The following is a 20423-nucleotide window of genomic DNA, read 5'->3' as shown; positions in this document are numbered from 1 at the left end:
GTTTATAAACCTGAATTTAGGGGACAATTTTCATAAAGCATGAATTGGAACTTTAAATTTCTCTTTACATTATAGACATTTAAAAGAAGCCACACCGTGTTTGGAAATCTATGCCCGATGGACTTTGCAAGCTTTGACTATTTGATTTTCCAGTTGACATCACACATGAATATATTTATACACAGCACCATCTTCAGATCTGGCTGATCTCTTTATATCCCTGGATAGGACCTAACTGCATGTATAAAACTGTGTTTAAGCAAGGGTGTATGCACACATGGATGTATGAATCTGAATGAGGTTTATTCACCAATTATGCACGCACGCACGCACGCACGCACGCACGCACGCACACACACACACACACACACACACACATATATACACACACATATACATATATTACAAGTAAGCAAAACATTTAAATAAGTAATGTAAAAATATATAAAAGCAGTGTTATAGTGCATAATATCATAATATTATATACCCAAAATAACAGATGATAGTGTGTGGTGCAAGAGATAAGAACACTTGTGTTTGGTGCTAAATGCTGAAACTAGGAGCAAAAAAGCATTGTCAATGTCAAAAGTCAAACTCAATGTTAAAAAAATGACAGAAGTGTTGCATGAAGTGCTAAACATTTATGGTTTGATGTTTTATATTGGTCTGCGTCATGTATTCTTTTGAATATTTATATTCTCACACAACGACGAGTTATAATTAATGTCTCGGTCATTTTTTTATTAAGCGTTACAATAATTGCGATGGCATATAATGTAGAGTTAGGGTGTGATTGCACACTTCCGCCAGCAGATGGTGCTTATTGTCCAGGCCCAGTCACGCTGTCCGGAAGACAGATGTAAATATCTTCATGACGTCGTAAAGAGACTGTATCTGTACCCATCCTCTGCTGTCGTCCCCTTTAAAAATCCAATTTCTTTCTAAATAATATTTCCGAGTAACCTGTCCTTGAGAGGGTCATGCGCGATTGCAGCTGATTTCTTCATTGTGCGTTTATTTATTTATTTATTTATTCAAGCAAACAGCGATCGGTAGGGTGTGATAGGCTATTCATAGCCGATGCATCATCGCTCCGTTGGCGATAGTGTTGGAGTCTGCGGATCAGATTGCTCCTGTTTGAATTTTTACTAGTGATCTATTAGGATTTCATCATGCAAAAGAGAAGGAAGCCAGAGCCGATCCAGCTCAACCCGATTCCGGACGGGAACGTTATAAACGGAACCGTGTCCACGGAGTGAGTGTGTTTCATGTTACATTTTCATTTAATGTCGCATAATCTGTTGAATACTGCGTAGTAGTGAATTAGATTTGCCTGAATGGCTTTACATTGGATTATTACCCACATCAAAATACTAGAGTATTTACTATAGTAAACTGTAGTGAACATAATTAGATACTAGTAGTAAATACTATAGTATAGGGCCTAACGTTACTTCAATTAACTAAAGTTTTTTATAGTAATACTATAGCATAATATAATATTTTTAGGTGGTTTTTGAATATCGTGGTGTTTGAAAATGTTTCACTGTATTGGTGTGCGCAAAATGATCAGAATACGAATTAAAGGTTGTCATTAAAAAGACTTATACATAATATAATAAATATTGTGAATAGTGTCCTTCAGTTCTCGTAAAATTACTAAATAAAAATGATCCACCAAGATCAAATAACATATTTGAACAGCAGCCAACACATAACTGCTCTTCTTGATATGTTGTTTCATTAAAATAACCAAATTTAACTATTTGGATCACCCAAAATGTCATTAGTTTGAATGTCACAAAGTGATTTTGGTGGATATTAGGCAGACGCTTTAATCCAAAATATACATTTTATCAGTATGTGTGTTCTCCCAAACTTACAACCTTTGCACTGTTAATGCTCTATCAATTTAGCTTCAGGAAGATGCTAGTAAATACAGATGCAAGTGGTGGCAACCTGTCAATTTGTTTACTGGCTGTGCATCCCCCCTCAAACGAGATGAAGGTAACAGTAAAGATCACCTGTGTCCCATGCTGTCTTCTTTTGATAGCCCTGAGTTTTTTCTTGAAAGCAGAGCCAGTGAGAAACCTCGTGTTTGCAGATCATTGCTTCACTTGTGGCCTCTACTCTTTATTTCAGTCCCTATGGCATTTAGACTATTTATTATTTAAGGATAAAGGTACCGTCCTGCTTGTGGAAACTGTCTATTTATTCACACAGATAAGAAATATTTGACGCTATAGTGCTATAGAAATTATGTTTGGGGTTTGAATTACAAAAACTTAATTCCTTCTTGTAAAGCAGGACAGGCTGTGGCGAGCATGCTGTGGAATGTGTGTGTGTGTGTGTGGCAGTGATTCAATCCTGCGGAAGTCAGTGTTATAGAGAGAGACTCAGTGGAATGTTAAATACTGTGACAACACTTTTTCCCAGAATCCTCTGCCTCAAATCTGTTGTGGCAAGCCTATCTCAAAGAATTCAGTTAATACCATTCTTACATTTTTGACTTGCGAAGCACTTCACATGAAACCTTTGTTTTCTTACCTAAAAATCACAGATTTACATTTTTTTTTTATTTTGTCATTTATATATACAGGTGCTGGTCTTATAATATCATCAAAAAGTTGATTTCACTAATTCCATTCAAAAAGTTAAACTTTTATATTATATTCATTCATTACACATAGACTGATATTTTAAATGTTTATTTCTTTTAATTTTGATGATTATAAATGACAACTAAGGAAAATCCCAAATTCAGTAACTCAGAAAATTTGAATATTGCTTACGACCAATACAAAGAAAGGATTTTTAGAAATCTTGGCCAACTGAAAAGTATGAACATATACTCAATACGTATGACTCCATACTTAGTTGGGGCTCCTTTTGAATTACTGCAGCAATGCGGCGTGGCATGGAGTCGATCGAGCCCAGACTGCTCTGATAGTGACCTTCAGCTCTTCTGCATTGTTGGTTCTGGCATATCACATCTTCCTCTTTACAATACCCCATAGATTTTCTCTGGGGTTAAGGTCAGGCAAGTTTGCTGGCCAATTAAGAACAAGGATACCATGATCCTTAAACCAGGTACTGGTAGCTTTGGCACTGTGTGCAAGTGCCAAGTCCTGTTGAGAAAGGAAATCTGCACCTCCATATAAGCAGCAGGTCAGCAACAGGAAGCATGAAGTGCTCTAAAACTTCCTGGTGTACGGCTGCATTGACCTTGGACCTCAGAAAACGCAGTGGACCACTCCAGCAAATGACATGGCACCCCAAACCATCACTGACTGTTTAAACTTTACAATAGACCTCAAGCAACGTGGATTGTGTTCCTCTCCACTCTTCCTTCAGGCTCTGTGACCCTGTTTTCCAAAGAAAATGCAAAATGTACTTTCATCAGAGAACATAACTTTGGACCACTCAGCAGCCGTCCTATGTGAAGGCGAGACGCTTCTGACGCTGTCTGTTGTTCAAGAGTGGTTTGACACAAGGGATGCGACAGCTGAAACCCATGTCTTGAATATGCTGTGCATAGTGGTTCTTGAGCACTGACTCCAGATGCAGTCCACTCTTTGTGAATCTCCCCCACATTTTTGAATGGGATTTGTTTCACAATCCTCTCCAGGGTGCGGTTATCCCTATTGCTTGTACACTTTTTTGTACCACATCTTTTCTTTCCCTTCGCCTCTCTATTAATGTGCTTGGACACAGAGATCTGTGAACAGCCAGTTTCTTATGCAATGACCTTTTGTGTCTTGTCCTCCTTGTGAAAGGTGTCAATGGTCGTCTTTTGGACAAGTGTCTGTCAAGTCAGTAGTCTTCCCCATAATTGTGTAGCCTACAGAACTAGACTGAGAGACCATTTAAAGGCCTTTGCAGGTGTTTTGAGTTAATTAGCTGATTAGAGTGTGGCAGCAGGTGTCTTCAATATTGAACCTTTTCACAATATTCTAGTTTTCTGAGATACTTAATTTGGGATTTTCCTTGGTTGTCAGTCATAATCATCAAAATTAAAAGAATTAAACATTTGAAATATATTAGTCTGTGTGTAACAAATGAATGTAATATACAAGTTTTATTTTTTGAACGGAATTAGTGAAATAAATCAACTTCTTGATGATTTTCTTATTATATGACCAGCACCTGGATACATATATTTGCATTTACATATTTGGCAAATGCTTTTATCTAAATCGATTTACAGTGCATGCAAGACATACATCTTTATCAGTATAAGGGTTCCCAGGGATTCGAACTCACAACCTTTTGTACTATTAATGCAATCCAGAAACACAATATAAAAACAATTATAGTGTTTTTGTATCTTGATTGGTAGAGTATTGTTATGGGTTGGCAGTGCAAAAGGTCATGGGTTCAATTCCAGGGAACACGCATTGCTAAAAACAATTGTACTGCACTCTGAAAATGCTGGGTTATTTTCAACCTAGCATTGGGTCAAAAAGGAACAAAGGTTGTATTTTAACCCAACGGTTGGGTTGTTTCAACCCATAATGTTTGGTTGTTTTAGCGCATTATTGGGTGGAATATAAACATTTTTGGGTTAAATGTAACCCAACTTCTGGGTTTGTCTCTTTTTGACCCAACACTGGGTGTAAAATAACCCAGCATTTTTAGATTGTTAGTCGCTTTGGATAAAGGCGTATTTACATAAATGTAAATTATAGTTTTTCTCATGACACGCTGTTTCTTTTTTGATATTTATGCAATTTTAGGTTTTGAAAAATGTTTGCAGAATGTTGCATTTCTTAATAAAGTTACTAGCCAAATCGTATTTTTAATGGCATTAGGCACGGGTGCTTATATTTTGGACCTTTCCAACATTGTTTCATATCTCTACATTGGCAGCAGTAACTTTCATGCTATTGTCGACACATGCTTTTGGCTGCATTGTATCTCTTTGAGACTACCAGCAGAAAAACACACACAATGTTTCAGTGTTACACAATTACACCACGGCACCATCTGCCACTGTCCAGTCCATTTTACCTAACAAGAACACTGTTGGGTGTTACTGCTGCTATAGTACATAAAACATCTGTGAAAGTCTTATTTGAATTACTTCTCCACTGGATGACAGTACAGATGATACAAACCCAGGAATGATAATATATGATATAATATAATGATCACACAATGAAAAAATCTTTAGTGTCTTGACTTTTTTGTTGAATCAACTCAGATTTACAAGTCATGTCAACTTACTGTTATACTTCAGCTTCAAGAAACATAATTTTACAGAAAAATAATAATTCCTTAAGTGGTCATCATAATAATGTTATACTTTGTACACTATATATTTTACAAAGGTACAAATATTGTAGCAAGTGATACTTTGATTTCAGATGGACTACTAAATCAGGTCAACTGAGTCAGTCTTGAATTAAACAGCTTTTATAAGACACAAAGAACAGTGTATTTAATAAAAATATATACAGTGCACTTACACATTTACATTTTAGCAGATGCTTTTATCCAAAGTGACTTACAGCGCCTTACAAGGTAAACTTTTCGATTCCATGACCTTTTGCGCTGCTAATGCATTGCTCTTCCACTGAGCTTTACAGAAGCACATTCACAAAACATAAAAAAAGTGCTTGTGACAGAGGTGAAGTTTGGTCCTTGTCGAATTCAGTGATTCTGTATTTGCACACCTCATTACAATCCATTTATTATGAACAAATACTGGTTTGAAGTGCCTTTTTAACATCTATCAATTGCTCTCATCTTTTTCATGCTAAGCGTGGTTGTCACGACTTATTCGCTTATTCTTTTCTTGCCCATTTAAATTGTACATGCAGACTTGTACTATGTACATTTTTAATGTACATAATTTATATAAATGGATCTGCCATTTTATCTAAACAAAATGTGTATCAAAGGGTTTACTGAATAATTTACTACTGTACATAGTAAGTTTCTCTTACATATTGATCACATTACTGTGTGGCTACAGATTCATCTTTATTATGCAGTTTCTATTCTCACTCACGATGTCCATAACTTTACATTTACTGAAATCTCTGGATAGGGATGTGGAGTCAGTGTTCACCCTCCCACACGTGTGAGATATTAAGTATTTCTATCCACTCTGGCATCTTCAGTGGCCTTCACCATTATCACGTCTCTACCGTAGCGTGCCCACGCCACCCACTTACACCCACACATCAGCCTCGTAACCATGGTTATAACTGGCCTTGGTGTCAAAAAGAAAAAGCTTTGCCTCGTTCTTATATAGCCTACTGTAGATGAGACAAAGATCTGACTTCCTGAAGTACTTCTGTGATGTTCTCTTCTGAAACCACTCGTCCACCTTGTCTTTGCCGAAGAGAAGCGATCCAAACATCTGTCACGATATTTTGCAGACTGATCAGGATGCTTTGATGTAAATTTATGTGTGAGTGTCACTTGTGCTGTTGTCGCTGTGGTCTGGAACATTGTTCAACAGGAGGAAAACATGTTTTACATCTGAATTGGTTCAGTGCTTAACGGCCCTTGAGGGAGCGTGGTTCCTGGTTTCTGATGGCCTTAAAGGACAAGTTCGGTATTTTAGACTTAAAGCCCTGTTTTCAGATTGTTTATGGTCAAATAGAATGGTTTTGACTGAAATTTCGACATTTTCGGCTGCCCTGAGAATTTTCGCGTGTTTGTGTTTCAGCTCAGACCTCTACAATGGGTTTATAGGTGCACTGGAACAATCCTTCCTAAAATGCATTAAACTTTCGTTTACAAAGACGTGAAACTCACCGAGTGGTCAGGGGTGTTCACTGATATGCTCACACAAAAATCGCTGCAAAAGATGCTTTCCAACAGCTGTTTTAGCATTCGTTGTTAACTTGTGGACCTATTTCCCCAAACGCCTCACACCCGTACATTCTTCCGCTTAGAGCTTGAATAATAGACACTCCAGCCCAGGTGGTGGCGCTAATCCGCCTTTGCCAATTGCAAGAATAGAAACAAAGTTCCCGGCGCGGAGTAATACCGTACCTCACAGGACGTCTAATACAGTCAATGGAGTTGGTAAAAACTACGATAAAACCTGTTGGAATGCGTCTTTTGGAGCGATTTTTGTGTGAGCATATCAGTGAACACCCCTGACCACTCGGTGAGTTTCACGTCTTTGTAAACGAAAGTTTAATGCATTTTAGGAAGGATTGTTCCAGTGCACCTATAAACCCATTGTAGAGGTCTGAGCTGAAACACAAACACGCGAAAATTCTCAGGGCAGCCGAAAATGTCGCAATTTCAGTCAAAACCATTCTATTTGACCATAAACAATCTGAAAACAGGGCTTTAAGTCTAAAATACCGAACTTGTCCTTTAAAACATTGTTTTTGGACATACAGAGTGAGACAGGCTGGAAACCTGATATATGTCTAATTGTGATCTAAATCCTGAGACTTGGTTAATCTAAATACACAAGAATTCCCTCCTTTCATGTTTTCTGTTGTCCTGGAGTGACCTTAGCTTGTTCAATGCCACAATTCTTATAAGAATTAGGAGGGCGTACTCATACAATGCATACCATACAAAGTACGTTTGACCTTGTTTGACCCCCACATCATCCACATGTGATCCGATCGACCAAAATGCATCTTAATACCAGGTGTGAACAGAGCTTAGACAGTAAGATGTTTTTTGTCAACATTTTTCTCGGTTATTTCATACCTTACATTTAGATTCATCCCAAGTGACATCCAAAAACCAGAAAGGAATAGTGAAAGTGAATGAACAGGAGTAATTTTTACCCTTTAGAAAAGGTACCACAAAGTGCCGTTCATTCCCTGACCGCATGGGGTGCAGATGTGCAAGAGGGATTGTAGGTGTGCTGATGCAGAACCAGTGGCCAGTTTGTATACAAGGAGCAGCAATGATCTAAATTGGCAGCAACTGGTAGCCCCTGAAGGCAGATGAAGAGAAAATATCTTGAACTTCAGTTCGGCAGCTGAATTTAATAAAAAAGCATCATAAGAAATAATTTTAGTGTATCTTCAGCTATTTTCAGTCTAGAGTTAGATGAAAATGCAAGTCAATAAGAGAACTGGAGCCGTTTCTCAATGTCAAGGATACTTCCTTGGCAGGACTAGTCCTTACAAGTCACTTCCTTCAGAGGCTAGGCGAGGCTCCTCTTAAGCATTCGGAGAAGACGTTAAATGGAACAGGCTAGCAAGTGCACGTCATTGCGTCATTGCGTGATTGAAAGGTGTGCTTTCGGTGCTGCGCGCATAGGATTGTGGGTGATTTCAGCGCGTGAAGAGTGCGAAGGATACGCATATGCATCCTTTCCTGTATATGGGATATTTCTCGAACGAAGGACTCAGTCCTTGGCTGAAATTTCGAGGATCCTCGACATTGGAACAGTCCTTCGACGGACGTCGATGACGTAGCATCCTCAAAATTCTGGCTTCCAAGGATCCTTCTTTGACACTGAGAAACGGCTTGTGATTCCAAGAAGCTTCTAAGAGCTTCCTATCGACTGCCTTAAAGGGGTCATATTATGAGATTTTTTTAAAGATGTTAAAAAAGCCTTTGGTGTCTCCAGAGTGAGTATGTGAAGTTTTAGCTCAAAATACCCCACAGATATTTTATTGTAGCATGTTTAAATTGCCACTTTGTAGGTGCACGCAAACATGTGCCGTTTTTGGGTGTGTCCTTTAAAATGCAAATGAGCTGAGGAATTGTAAACAGTGATCGCAATGATGGTGTTTTGATGAAATTGAAACAATTTCTGTTATTATTCAAACATTTTTTTCTCTCTCTTTCACTCTGCACTAAATGGCAGTGCCATGGTTGGATAGTGCAGATTAAGGGGCTGTATCATTGTAATAAGACTTGCTGCCAACGTCACTAAACAGGCAAAATCTGAATGACCTAATTTTTCACATGCTTGCAGAGAATGGTTTACCAAAACAAAGTTATAAGGTTTTTCTTTTTAATGTGTTCTAATAGGGCTGGGTATGGATTCAAACGTTCCAGATCGATTCGATTTCTATTCACAAGCTATTGATTCGATTTCGGTTCTTGGTTTAATTTTCGATTCCGGTTCTCGGATCGATTTTTATACTCGATCCTTGATTCAACTCGATGAATATAGATTTAATACAAATACTATATTAATAAAAAAGAACAGTGAACAGCAGTTTACAAGTGGAAATTAACAAAAAGAAATTAAAAGCCACAACACTATCATTGTCGTCTTGCTTGCGAAATCGATGAAGCACCTGAAACCGCCATTTTAAGCACTGAATGAATGAATGACAGACTCGCCTCTCGCTCCTTGGTAACATCGTGCAAGGCAAAAAAGATGGTGACATATAGTGAAGAAGACTAGTAATTATATTAACGTTAATCTTACGTTCAATGTTTGCGGAAATAAATATGAAAAAATCGATTATGCTCTTTGAGAATCGATTTTGAATTGACCACGTAAAAAAAAGATTAATCGATTAAAAAAATTGCCTAAAAGTTCATAAAAGCACTGGGGACCCAATTATAGTACTAAAACATGGAAAAGTCAGATTTTCACGCTATGACCTCTTTAACAAAACATGCCTTGAAAAAACAAGCGTGCCTTGGGGTACCTGTACTGTTTGAAATGTAAAGTGTAGTCACACCAAATACACCAAACAATTTAATTTTTAATATTTACTGTACTTTCTTAAAAGTAACTAGTAAATGAACCATTTAAAGCATCTTTCTTAATATTTATATTTTTTTTAGTGACAATATCGATGAGAAAATTATACACTTCACCCTTAGGACACGGCAGAGAATGGAAAGCTGTTGGAGGAGTGTAAGAAAGGATAAAAGTGGAGGGTCAAAGAAGTTTGCTTTTGCAACAAAATGCTAAGGAAATGTATCACCATGACAACAGGAAGACTTTGAGGAACTCCCTGTTTCCTCAGAAGAAGAATAAGTAGGAAGAATCTGTATTAAAGCTCTCCCACACCTTACGTGTACAATACTTCATTCATCAGACATGCCTTTATTTTGGCTGAATGATGGGAAGTATTTGAGCGTGCTGCCAGATTTCCAGGAGGTTTGGCATTCTACTTCTCACAAGGAAGGAAATACATGTTGCAGACAAATTCATGCATACCTCAAAGCAAGGATGTGAAAGTATTTTGAAGAACGACACAACCGTAAGCAACAATACACAGATTCTTTCTGAATTGTCTAAATTGACTGTATGGATTGAGACATTTAACAATAATGAATTTGTTTTTTATTTGTCATCCATGGTACTATGTGTAAATAAATAATGAAATAAACCAAAAAGTCTCACTTTTCCAACATTTAGCTTTCTAAACCACAAATTTAGTCATCATCAAGTCTGTATGATATTACATTTCTTTAGAACAAAAAGTTAAAGGTGCTCTAAGCGAATTCAAGCGTTTTTGGCAATTAAAATTTCTTTGTTTTATACAGTAAACATCTCCTCACTATCTGCTAGCTGCCTGTCCTCTGAACACACTGTAAAAAAACGCGGCCTCTGCAGACAGCCCAGGCTTCGCAACCTTCAACAAAAACAGAGTGGTCAAATCTACCACAACGAAACATAACAAAGTGCTCCAACCAATAAACAACAAGAAGGATTTGGGAGTGGGGATTGGACGCGTTCATGACTTGTTCAGAAAGCATGGAAGGGAGAGCGAGGGCAGGAGTTAGCTACGCTCCGTTTTGTTTGACAACACTTCAAACGTCAACACAGATTCACTTAGATTTTTTAATCATTCAATGAAAGGGAATGGAGGGTTGTGGGTTGGACATAACTTGAGCATAAATTAATTTAGTTTTTGCATAATTTACATTATGGTTAATTTGTCCCTTTAACATCATGAGGGCAAATATCAACCTTATCATAAAAAAATTAAAGTTATTCCTAAATATTTCAACCATACTGATTTTACAGATCATGCAAAGACTCTGTTAAAGTTATTAATGCAATATTTTATGATGTTCCATTTTATTATGTTCCTGTTTCAGAATTGTCACTTTGTTTCTTCCTCATAAATGTGCATACTAAAATGTAAATAAAAACTAAACGTCCTTTGAAGGGCCATCCTTTCTCCATTTGTTGGGCATTGTTGCTTCTGAATTGTGCTTTTTAATTCAAAGAATTCCTACAAGGTATGTTCCCCGACAGCAGAAATCTCTGGGCCAGATTTGCCCCAAACAAAGTCAGCACTTCCGTTGTGGATCCAGCCTGAAGTTGTCTGTTGTCTGGGTTGTCTCCCAAAAACTTATTTTTTGTCACATTCATAACACAAGCAATGTTTCCGTCATCTAAAATAAACACAAGACTGATATTTTACGGATGTCTGGAACATCAGGGGTTTAGGAAAAAATAAACAGATGGTTCAATACATTGGTAATAAATGCATTTGAAGTTTTGACTTCAAAAACGCTGGAATTGCTCGTGTATATCTGTGAGATTTTATAAATGAAATGTGCTGAGTGCTGACTTAATTTTTGTAGAGATTTGCTTTATCAGATGTGCATTTGTATGATTCCAGAACAAATCTAGAAGCATTGCAGAAGAAACTCGAGGAACTGGAGCTCGATGAGCAGCAAAAGAAACGTCTAGAGGCTTTCCTCACCCAGAAGCAGAAGGTTGGAGAGTTGAAAGATGATGACTTTGAGAAGATCTGTGAGTTGGGCGCAGGAAACGGAGGTGTTGTCTTCAAGGTCTTACACAGGCCCTCAGGTCTCATCATGGCCAGGAAGGTAAGTTATGATGAAGCTAACTGCACTGTGAATTAAAGACTTTACTGACATATAGTTTAACTGGTCTGATCTGAAAATGTTAACATTGCACATGTAGTAGAATCACATTACAGTTTCAAATGTACATGACTTCATGTGGTTTTACATCTTTTTACAAGGCTCACATTTGTGGAACAGGAAGAGAGTACAGTATGTACTCTAACTGCATAAGCAGTGATGAAATGCCTGAAAGTCACTACAGGTCACACCATGGGCTTCCACCTCATTGAGCGAGTAACCGCTCAGACAGAAGAGCATCTGTGGGCTTGAATGTGTCGAACTCCCACAATGCCACAGCACACTGAATTGTGACTTTATGCCCTCATGCTTTGTCTTTTATGCAGTTGATCCACCTCGAGATCAAGCCAGCAATAAGGAATCAGATCATCAGGGAGCTGCAGGTGCTTCATGAATGCAACTCTCCATACATAGTGGGCTTTTATGGGGCTTTCTACAGTGACGGAGAGATCAGCATTTGTATGGAGCACATGGTAATGCCATCTTTTCGTGCCAAACCATTATATGTGGGTCCTACCCACTTTTTAAGACTAATGATATTGGCCTCACTCACTTTTTCTCAGATTAGCGCATGTGTCTGTTCACTTGTGAGAGCGGCGTCAGTAAAATCCATTTCCACTTGAGAAATGCCCTATAAATTAAACTTTGCGTTTTAACTAGTCTTAACTTTCACACTGCTGCTTCCTCAAATCCATTCCACTTGCCTCATAAAGGGGTTATTTCCCGGACAGGGATTATCTTAAAACAGGACTAGGCCTTATATAACTAGTTTTGTGCATTTTGAGGCAAAACAAAGGGCACTGATGTATTTTAAGATATGTCAGTGCAATTTGTTTTTTAGTTTGGACAGCTCTTACATTTATTTTAGTCTAGGACTAGTCTAATCCCTGTCCGGGAAACCGCCCCTTAAAGTCTGTATTATTTAAACTCCATTTCGTGTTTTCACTACTATCCTGGTACAATCCTGCGACACAAGGTAGGCTAAACAAACCTTTTAGGCTATAAAAGCAATTGTCTAATTAAAAGGCAGTAAAATACAAGACAATTGCATCTACTTCAGTAAATGTTTTGGACCAACCCACATTTTTTGGCTTCCGACGCCCATGTGCCAAACATAATAAATATAAGAACGGAAGGTTTAAATTTATTCTTTCTGTAAGTGTGTGCTTTGCACCATTTGGCATCACTTATTACAAGTTATTGGGCCAATGGGAAAAAGTGACACTACGTGTATTTTTGCAAACTAAAGTGTGCTTTTGTTCTTTTATTTACATTAAAATAAATCAAGATTATCTGAGTAAAATTATCTGTAAATAAAGACTTAGTTTATGTGTCACAAGCTCACATAAGACTTTGACTTTAGTACACAGAGGAAATGGAGCCTGACTATGTGTTCACACCAGACGTGAATGAAGCAAATAAATTGTGCTATTCGCGCATAATTAGATGTTTGAACATTTTAACTTAACTTGTGTTATTCGCACATGCAATTTGCGTCATTCGCATGCGAAATCCAGACGCGAATATCCTTAATTTGCCGGCTTAGCTATATTTGTATCACTTCACTCCTAGAGCAAGCTCCTGATTGGTTAATGCACTCTGAATATCCGCCAAAGTTTAAAGTTATGCGCAACATGATCTCATGGAAATTTGTGTTATAGTCACAGAAAATTTGATCACTTAATCCGTGTCCATGTAACGGAATTAGGCTTTTTTCCGTGCCAGTAGCACGGATGTCTTTTCCGTGTCACTCCCACGTATTTCTCTTGTCATTTTATGTATTGTTTTCTCATTGTTTTTTCCTTTTTTCAAATCATTGTCGCTTGGGGTTGGATTTAGATTTGGCGATTGGGTTAGCATGTATTTTTATGTTAGGATGTACTGTTATGTATTGGTTTCAACAAAACTATTGGGAGTTGGAGTAAGGATGTCTAAAAATGTAACAGAAAGTGATTCTAACCTAGAAAATAGGAGAAAACAATACATAAAATGACACAAGAAATCCGTGTGAGGGACACGGAAAAGACATCCGTGCTCCCGGCATGGAATAAAGCTGAATTCTGTGACATGGACACAGATGAAGTGATCAAATTTTATGTGACTATAACACAGATTGTCGTGAGATCAGGTTGGTTATGCATGTCAAACGCCTGAAATGCTCAATTTGAGCCACGGGATTTCTATTGCATCTTTGCATTGTCTTTACACATAAATTATTTGCCCTTAACGTTTCATTCGCGTTTGGTGTGAACGCACCATAGGGGGATCGGATTATTACATATTTTTCCTTTTACATATATTATGTGGTTCCTATTTAAGGGTTTTCCTTCTGTTGGTAGGTTATGCTAAGCAATACAAAGGTCTTAGGTTCACTTTCCATAAAATTGTTTGTTACATTGTTTACTTCTATCAAATGCAGAATTTAAATTACTGCATGTTTTGCAGTCCACACATCTGTGCTATTATGGTTGAATTTGCATAATCCACTTACCAGGCTTATAAATATGCATATCTATAGTATATGTATTATTCACATGTCTTTTCAGACTCTTTGAAATCTTTATAAATGTATGTGCTTAATTTTCTCCATCCCAAATGTTATTGTAGGACGGTGGCTCTCTTGACCAGTCCCTGAAGAAAGCAGGCAAGATTCCAGAGCAAATACTGGGCAAAGTTAGCATTGCGGTTGGTATCTCAGTAACTTTTCTCACAAAATCCTCAGTGGTTTCTTATGGACCATTTCTAGAAATTAAGGCTGAAGTACAGCGTTTGATGTTTAACTTAATGTTTTCCTCTATTCATGCAGGTGATAAAAGGCCTGTCGTATCTGCGGGAAAAACACAAGATCATGCACAGAGGTGATTAGAGTCTAGTTATATTTTCATTAAGATTCTCTGTTAACACTGTACTGACTAAAGGAAAACCACATGCTTGTGTTTCAGATGTAAAACCATCTAACATCCTGGTGAACTCGCGTGGTGAGATCAAGTTGTGTGACTTTGGAGTGAGTGGACAACTTATTGACTCCATGGCCAATTCATTTGTGGGCACCAGGTCCTACATGTCTGTAAGTTTGCTTTTCCATTTTTTTTTTTTATATTTACTTAATCTTTTAAAAGTGTCTCTTTTGACTTCCTAGTTCATATGTTTTGACAGGCCCTGGTTTTCATCACAGCTCTTCCTGTTTGATAATATTCATTCCTCCCCAATCTTCCTCTTTCTTCTCTTTATCTATCTGCAGCCAGAACGCCTTCAAGGGACTCACTACTCTGTCCAGTCTGACATATGGAGTATGGGTCTCTCCCTGGTGGAGATGGCCATTGGACGCTTCCCTATCCCACCACCCGATGCTAAAGAGTTGGAGCAAATCTTCGGTCAGCCCCTCGAAGGGGACCCATCACCTAACGAGACATCTCCTAAACCCCGACCCCCTGGTCGACCCGGAAGCTGTGAGTGCCTGTTTGCTCTCCTGTAGGCATGAACGTTTGGGAAGTTTACTACATGAAGAAACTGATTTGTTATTTAGAGGCGTTTCTGCAAAAATACCCAGTTTATAAAATGATTTTGACATAATTTATGTTTATCTTTACAGCATACGGTCCGGACAGCAGACCTCCTATGGCTATATTTGAGCTGCTTGACTATATTGTCAATGAAGTAAGCTCTTAGTGGTGCTTTAAAGATCACTAAACTGTTTTATAGCATTGAATTAAAGTGGGGATTTATTGGCTGCTCCACTTAGGCATAATGGAGACATTTTTTTCATTTTCAGCCACCACCCAAGCTGCCAAGCATCTTTGGTGCAGAATTTCAAGACTTTGTAAACAAATGGTAAGCAAAAAGTTGACATGACAGAAATGTGCTGCTTGCTCTGCCACCTAGTGGTTGAACTAAAAACTATTTTCCAGGCAAACCAATGAATTTGTTTAAATTTCTTGTTTGTGATTTGCTTTTCCCAGTTTAATCAAAAATCCAGCTGAAAGGGCAGACCTTAAGCAACTTATGGTAGGAACAAAACGTTTCTTTAAATCATTTGCTATGTTCGTACACACCGAATATCTAGTTTATATACACGATTATGTCATTTTAGGTCCATTCTTTCATAAAGACCTCAGAGGCGGAGGAGGTTGACTTTGCCGGGTGGCTATGCAGCACCATTGGGCTAAACCAGCCAGCAACTCCAACTCACAGCGTGGGAATGTGAGAGCATCAATCCTTTTCTAAGCCATACACTTCTCATCTGCAGCATTTCTTCACCTGCCAATCATTCCAGAGGCCAAACGCAAACCACTGCCTCCTGAATCCACCTCGTCTTATCTTCGATGTCGTCTTGAGTATTAAAGTGAGGTGTACAGCTGTAACAATGCATCATGCCTTTTAGGATGCTATGTTTGTTCTTTAAATGCCTTGATGGCATCCAGAAAGTTTTGACTCATCTTTGAGATTTAAGTTACGGATGCTTATTTTATCATTAGAGAAATGAGTTACTGTATACTGTATAAGTCCATCAATCACATGCTGATATTATAACAGTCAACTTACTTTGTTTAGGCAAAAGAATTGCAGATGATTTTCCCAAAATGTCATTTTGTTGCGATTATATATGCTTTAGAACGTCAAGGTCTATGACTGCTAGCATAAAGAGTGGGTACTTAATTTTCCTGTAATGTTTATTTAATTTCAGATATGGTGGGTGGAAAGTAAACCAGTCATTTAACTCGGGAGAAACTTGTATATTATAATAAAAGGTTTATTTAACAAATGACTTATTGTGGCAGTGCTTACGTTGTACGCAGTGAATAAAAAATAGACGGAGTTAGCAGAATTTTGAAGAGGTGTTTTATTTGAAAGCATTTCTGAACTCAACAGTCTGTGTAATGAGCTCTACTCCTTGGCCGGGGCGGCGGCAGCAGCAGGCTTCTTGGTCTTCCTCACAACCTTCTTCTTCTTGGATTTCAGCATCTTGGCCTTGATCTAAAATACAAAGAAACCGATTAAAACACAGGGCTCTGCACATGCATGTAGTCATACAATAGTGAGATTTGTTGGTTTAAGTGTCCTGGGATGTACTTACCTCGGGGTTGTGTGCCATAATAGCACGACGACGGGCTGTCTTGGCATAGGGGTTGAGTTTCATCATCACTCTCAGGTTCTTCAGTGGGTTCTTCTTCAGAACTCTGCGATTTGTCTTGCGGCTAAAACGGATGAAGAAATGTAATGTACACTGATCTACTGTTTGTACAAGCATAAAGTTTAAAAAAAAGATGGCTCAGGACTTCCAAATATAATCAGTAGTCAGAAACACGGACCAGAAGTAGGAATCTCATCATTGCAATAACCTCGCATTGTTAAACAAGAAACCAAAACTTACTTGGCAGGACGAATTGCCTTCTGTACTTCTTCGCTCTTAAGGATTCTTGTCAGATCTGTGTTGGTCATCTTGTGATTTGGCAAGCTGAAACATGAAAAAGGTTTAAGTCTGTAAACTTCTCTTAGCATCTACAATTTATATTTAGGTGTGCATTTGGGCAATCAGTGTTTCAGCCCCAATATACTGTAACTCAGAACTTCTACAGATATCATTGTGTTCAAAAACACGGACCAGAAGTAGAACTCATCACTGTCTTTTAAAGCACATCATAAATAAGATTAACTGAAAGGACTGTTAAACATACTTGTAGCCAACTTTAAGGGTGGAGGGTTTGCGCCCTGTGCCATAGAGATCGTCCAGCTTGCGGAAAGCGCTCTCGGTCCAAATGCAGAATCTGCCGAGGTGACCACCTGGAGCCAACTTCAGCAAGTCCAGTCTGTTTACACACTGCAGTGTGATACCTAAAGAGAGACAATGTGATCACTTATAATGCAGTCACATGTACTAACACAACAGTGATATTCAATGCACTATATATATTAGAGTCAGAACTTCCACTACAATCACAGGATTCATAAACACGGACCAGAAGTGGATATCATCATTGAAGTACAACACTGAGTTTATGTGAGAAACCAAACCAAATATTTACATACCAGGGATATTTCTGAAAGCTCGGGTCACACCGTTGTCTTCGTTGTAGATGACACATGGTCCCTTACGCTGGATACGTCTTCTGTTCCTCATCTTACCCTTACCGGCACGCATGCGCTGAGAGGCGTAAACCTGAAGACAAGAATTTGTTATTAGTAAAAACTTCTAAAACTGCATTTTGTGTTGTGTAAGGGTATGGCAGTCATTCACCTTCTTGATGTCGTTCCATGCCTTCAGCTTCTTCAGCAGAAGCACAGCCTCCTTGGTCTTCTTGTATCCCTCAACTTTATCATCAACAACAATTGGGACCTCAGGGATCTCTTCAATGCGGTGCCCTGAAACATTGCCATTTTGTTAGAAAGTTACAGTTTAGCCGCAGTTATCTTTAATGTTCATCTGTAACTATGTGATCCTGCCTGGGAAATTAGAGGCGAAAGTCTTAAAACTTTAAGCATCAAAGCTAGGTTCATTCGTAATAAACTGTGCTCAGCCTTCGAAAGGGAAGAACCAATGGTTTGATTCGGCCCTTCTGCAAACTGAAGTTTCTCTTGCACTGATTTGAAAGCAGAATGCCAATAGGTGGCAAGCCGCACATTATAAACAGTGCAGACCTGCACTGTCAGTATAATGATACCAAGATGAGACCATAACATCAAAAAAAAAAAATGCAGGGCAAAAGGTGTTCACTCACCTTTGGCCATGACCAGGGCAGGCAGAGCAGTAGCTGCCAAAGCAGAGCAGATGGCAAACCGCTTCTGGTTAATGTTGACCCTGCGGTGCCAACGGCGCCAAGTCTTTGTGGGTGCAAACATGCGGCCACCACGACACATCTACACTAGAGTTAAGGGCTAACGTCACACAGTAATACAAACTTTCACACCAAAAAAAGTTTTAAATACCAGTGAATCTGCTCAGACTCATTATTCGTCAACCTGCAATGCAAGCATGTGACAGCAGGCAACTGTCGCTGTGCACAGAGTAGGACGCAAATTACACCATCACAGCAGCATATTTTATAATTATACCATGATTCAACGAAAAACGTTGATGTTTGCTTAGTAGCTAGAAAGGATACATTTCCGAAAGCACCCTGGCCGGAGCGGTGGGTACCGCCACCACGCACACGGGGGATACGAGCCACAGCTCTTCCTGTACCCCAGGACTCAGCACTGGTCTGGTGACCTAAAACAAAACACCTCTTGGTTATATCTGCCCATCTGTTATACTGAAGCATAACAACTCAAATATATTTAAAGGCTCATCAGAACTTCCAGCATAATCAGTTGTCAGAAACACGGACCTGAAGTGGAATCTCATCAGGAAAGCAACAAATCAAGACAATGGAAAGAGAAACACCACTCACCTGCCAGTCCACTGACAGCATAGGGCTGACGCTTGTTCTTGCGCATGTTGGTGTGCACGAAGTTCACGACATCTGGGCGGATGGGAGCCCTGAAGACGGCTGGCATAACCACATTTTTGCCGGATGTCTCTCCCTTCTCGGAGTAGACCGAGACTAACGGTCGGGCACAAGCCTAGAAAAAAGTATGCATAACTTAAGGCATTTCAGTGTGTAAGTTTATGCTGTATTGAAGTCTTAAATCTTGCTCAGTCTCGGTTTTCATCAACCTTCTGTGCCAGCACGAGACAGTAGGCAACTGTCACTGATCACAGAGTAGGACGCAAATTACACCATCATAGCAAGAATATCACAATATTATTATGGATTAAATATAAACATGTGTTAATGAAAAGCCACTAAAGATTAATAGTGACCTATTTCATATCGGTCTTAGTAAGTGTTTGCGATAGCGAGACTAGGCCACGGCTAGCATACTGTCATTTTCATCTAAAAAACAAAATAAGGGAGCGCTTTGGTAAGACAAACAGAAATGTGTGAATGAATCAAACAATAATTATTCATAAAATTCTCTAGAGTTGTATTTTGTAACACTTAACAAGTCTGCTGAATAACAATCATGGCTACACGTGTATACGCCGCACGCTAGTTCAAAATGGCTCCCGAGACCCGATGATTACATGGCCAGCTTCAAAGCTATCGCTAAACACCTCCAGAAATAACAAATGATGATTTACGTGCGCATGTAACGATTGAACAATAATAGTTTTAGTGTTAACTTGCTCCGTCTGATGAAAAAGTGCGCAATATGCTCACCATTTTTATAAGTTTTCACGGCTCGCCAGGAACCACGCTCCTAACTCGATGGCGGCCACGGAAGAAAAGGAAGAAAGAAGCACGCCACCGGCACATCCATATCCATCCGACGAGGTCACTTCCGCCAAATCGGTTCGTTTCATTTTAGACCAGACTTTTATAAAAAAAAATATATATATTTACGTATAAATACATTTTCATAATTTATTTTTCACATAAAATAAAAAATGTAATAAAACTTACAAACATGCCTTTATGTTTTTGGGACTATTTATACGTACTGATGATTGGCGGATGAGTGACGCGCTGATGGAACTACTTTCAATAAATAATTTTTTATACTTTTATTAAATATATATTTTAATACGTGTATGCATTCTTATTTAAAATTGTACTACTGGTTTTCATGTTAGTGGA

At 38.6% G+C, this 20423-nt stretch overlaps 2 protein-coding genes and 7 non-coding genes across 9 annotated transcripts; 1 reads left to right on the top strand and 8 right to left on the bottom strand.

Annotated features, from left to right (window-relative positions):
• Positions 1-873: 873 nt before the first annotated feature.
• Positions 874-16570, top strand: map2k1 (mitogen-activated protein kinase kinase 1). The gene is made up of 11 exons (XM_065278987.2): positions 874-1255; positions 11538-11748; positions 12132-12278; positions 14413-14490; positions 14612-14663; positions 14748-14872; positions 15047-15254; positions 15398-15462; positions 15578-15636; positions 15765-15810; positions 15896-16570. Exons 1-11 carry the CDS (start codon positions 1173-1175, stop codon positions 16007-16009), a joined length of 1188 nt encoding a protein of 395 aa, XP_065135059.1. The 5' UTR covers positions 874-1172; the 3' UTR covers positions 16010-16570.
• A 51-nt stretch (positions 16571-16621) lies between these two features.
• On the bottom strand, positions 16622-20112 carry rpl4 (ribosomal protein L4). Its single transcript, XM_065283261.1, has 10 exons — positions 20007-20112; positions 19194-19365; positions 18906-19012; positions 18522-18660; positions 18041-18165; positions 17833-17962; positions 17481-17637; positions 17177-17260; positions 16880-17000; positions 16622-16779 (listed from the first exon to the last, which is right to left on the bottom strand). Exons 1-10 carry the CDS (start codon positions 20007-20009, stop codon positions 16690-16692), a joined length of 1128 nt encoding a protein of 375 aa, XP_065139333.1. The 5' UTR covers positions 20010-20112; the 3' UTR covers positions 16622-16689.
• Positions 17071-17140, bottom strand: LOC135774044 (small nucleolar RNA SNORD18). Its single transcript, XR_010543616.1, has one exon. It is a non-coding gene; the product is annotated as a small nucleolar RNA SNORD18 (small nucleolar RNA).
• LOC135774041 (small nucleolar RNA SNORD18) lies at positions 17363-17431 on the bottom strand. The gene has a single exon (XR_010543613.1). It is a non-coding gene; the product is annotated as a small nucleolar RNA SNORD18 (small nucleolar RNA).
• LOC135774042 (small nucleolar RNA SNORD18) lies at positions 17718-17786 on the bottom strand. Its single transcript, XR_010543614.1, has one exon. It is a non-coding gene; the product is annotated as a small nucleolar RNA SNORD18 (small nucleolar RNA).
• Positions 18309-18439, bottom strand: LOC135774049 (small nucleolar RNA SNORA35). The gene has a single exon (XR_010543620.1). It is a non-coding gene; the product is annotated as a small nucleolar RNA SNORA35 (small nucleolar RNA).
• LOC135774046 (small nucleolar RNA SNORD16) lies at positions 18739-18836 on the bottom strand. The gene has a single exon (XR_010543617.1). It is a non-coding gene; the product is annotated as a small nucleolar RNA SNORD16 (small nucleolar RNA).
• LOC135774043 (small nucleolar RNA SNORD18) lies at positions 19088-19155 on the bottom strand. The gene has a single exon (XR_010543615.1). It is a non-coding gene; the product is annotated as a small nucleolar RNA SNORD18 (small nucleolar RNA).
• On the bottom strand, positions 19436-19533 carry LOC135774047 (small nucleolar RNA SNORD16). Its single transcript, XR_010543618.1, has one exon. It is a non-coding gene; the product is annotated as a small nucleolar RNA SNORD16 (small nucleolar RNA).
• Positions 20113-20423: the final 311 nt, after the last annotated feature.

Source organism: Paramisgurnus dabryanus, chromosome 9, assembly GCF_030506205.2.
Source record: "Paramisgurnus dabryanus chromosome 9, PD_genome_1.1, whole genome shotgun sequence".
In the NCBI taxonomy this organism is placed as follows: Eukaryota; Metazoa; Chordata; class Actinopteri; order Cypriniformes; family Cobitidae; genus Paramisgurnus; species Paramisgurnus dabryanus.
The sequence above is the reverse complement of the archived record's forward strand: the minus strand, read 5'-3'. Positions and strand labels throughout refer to the sequence as shown.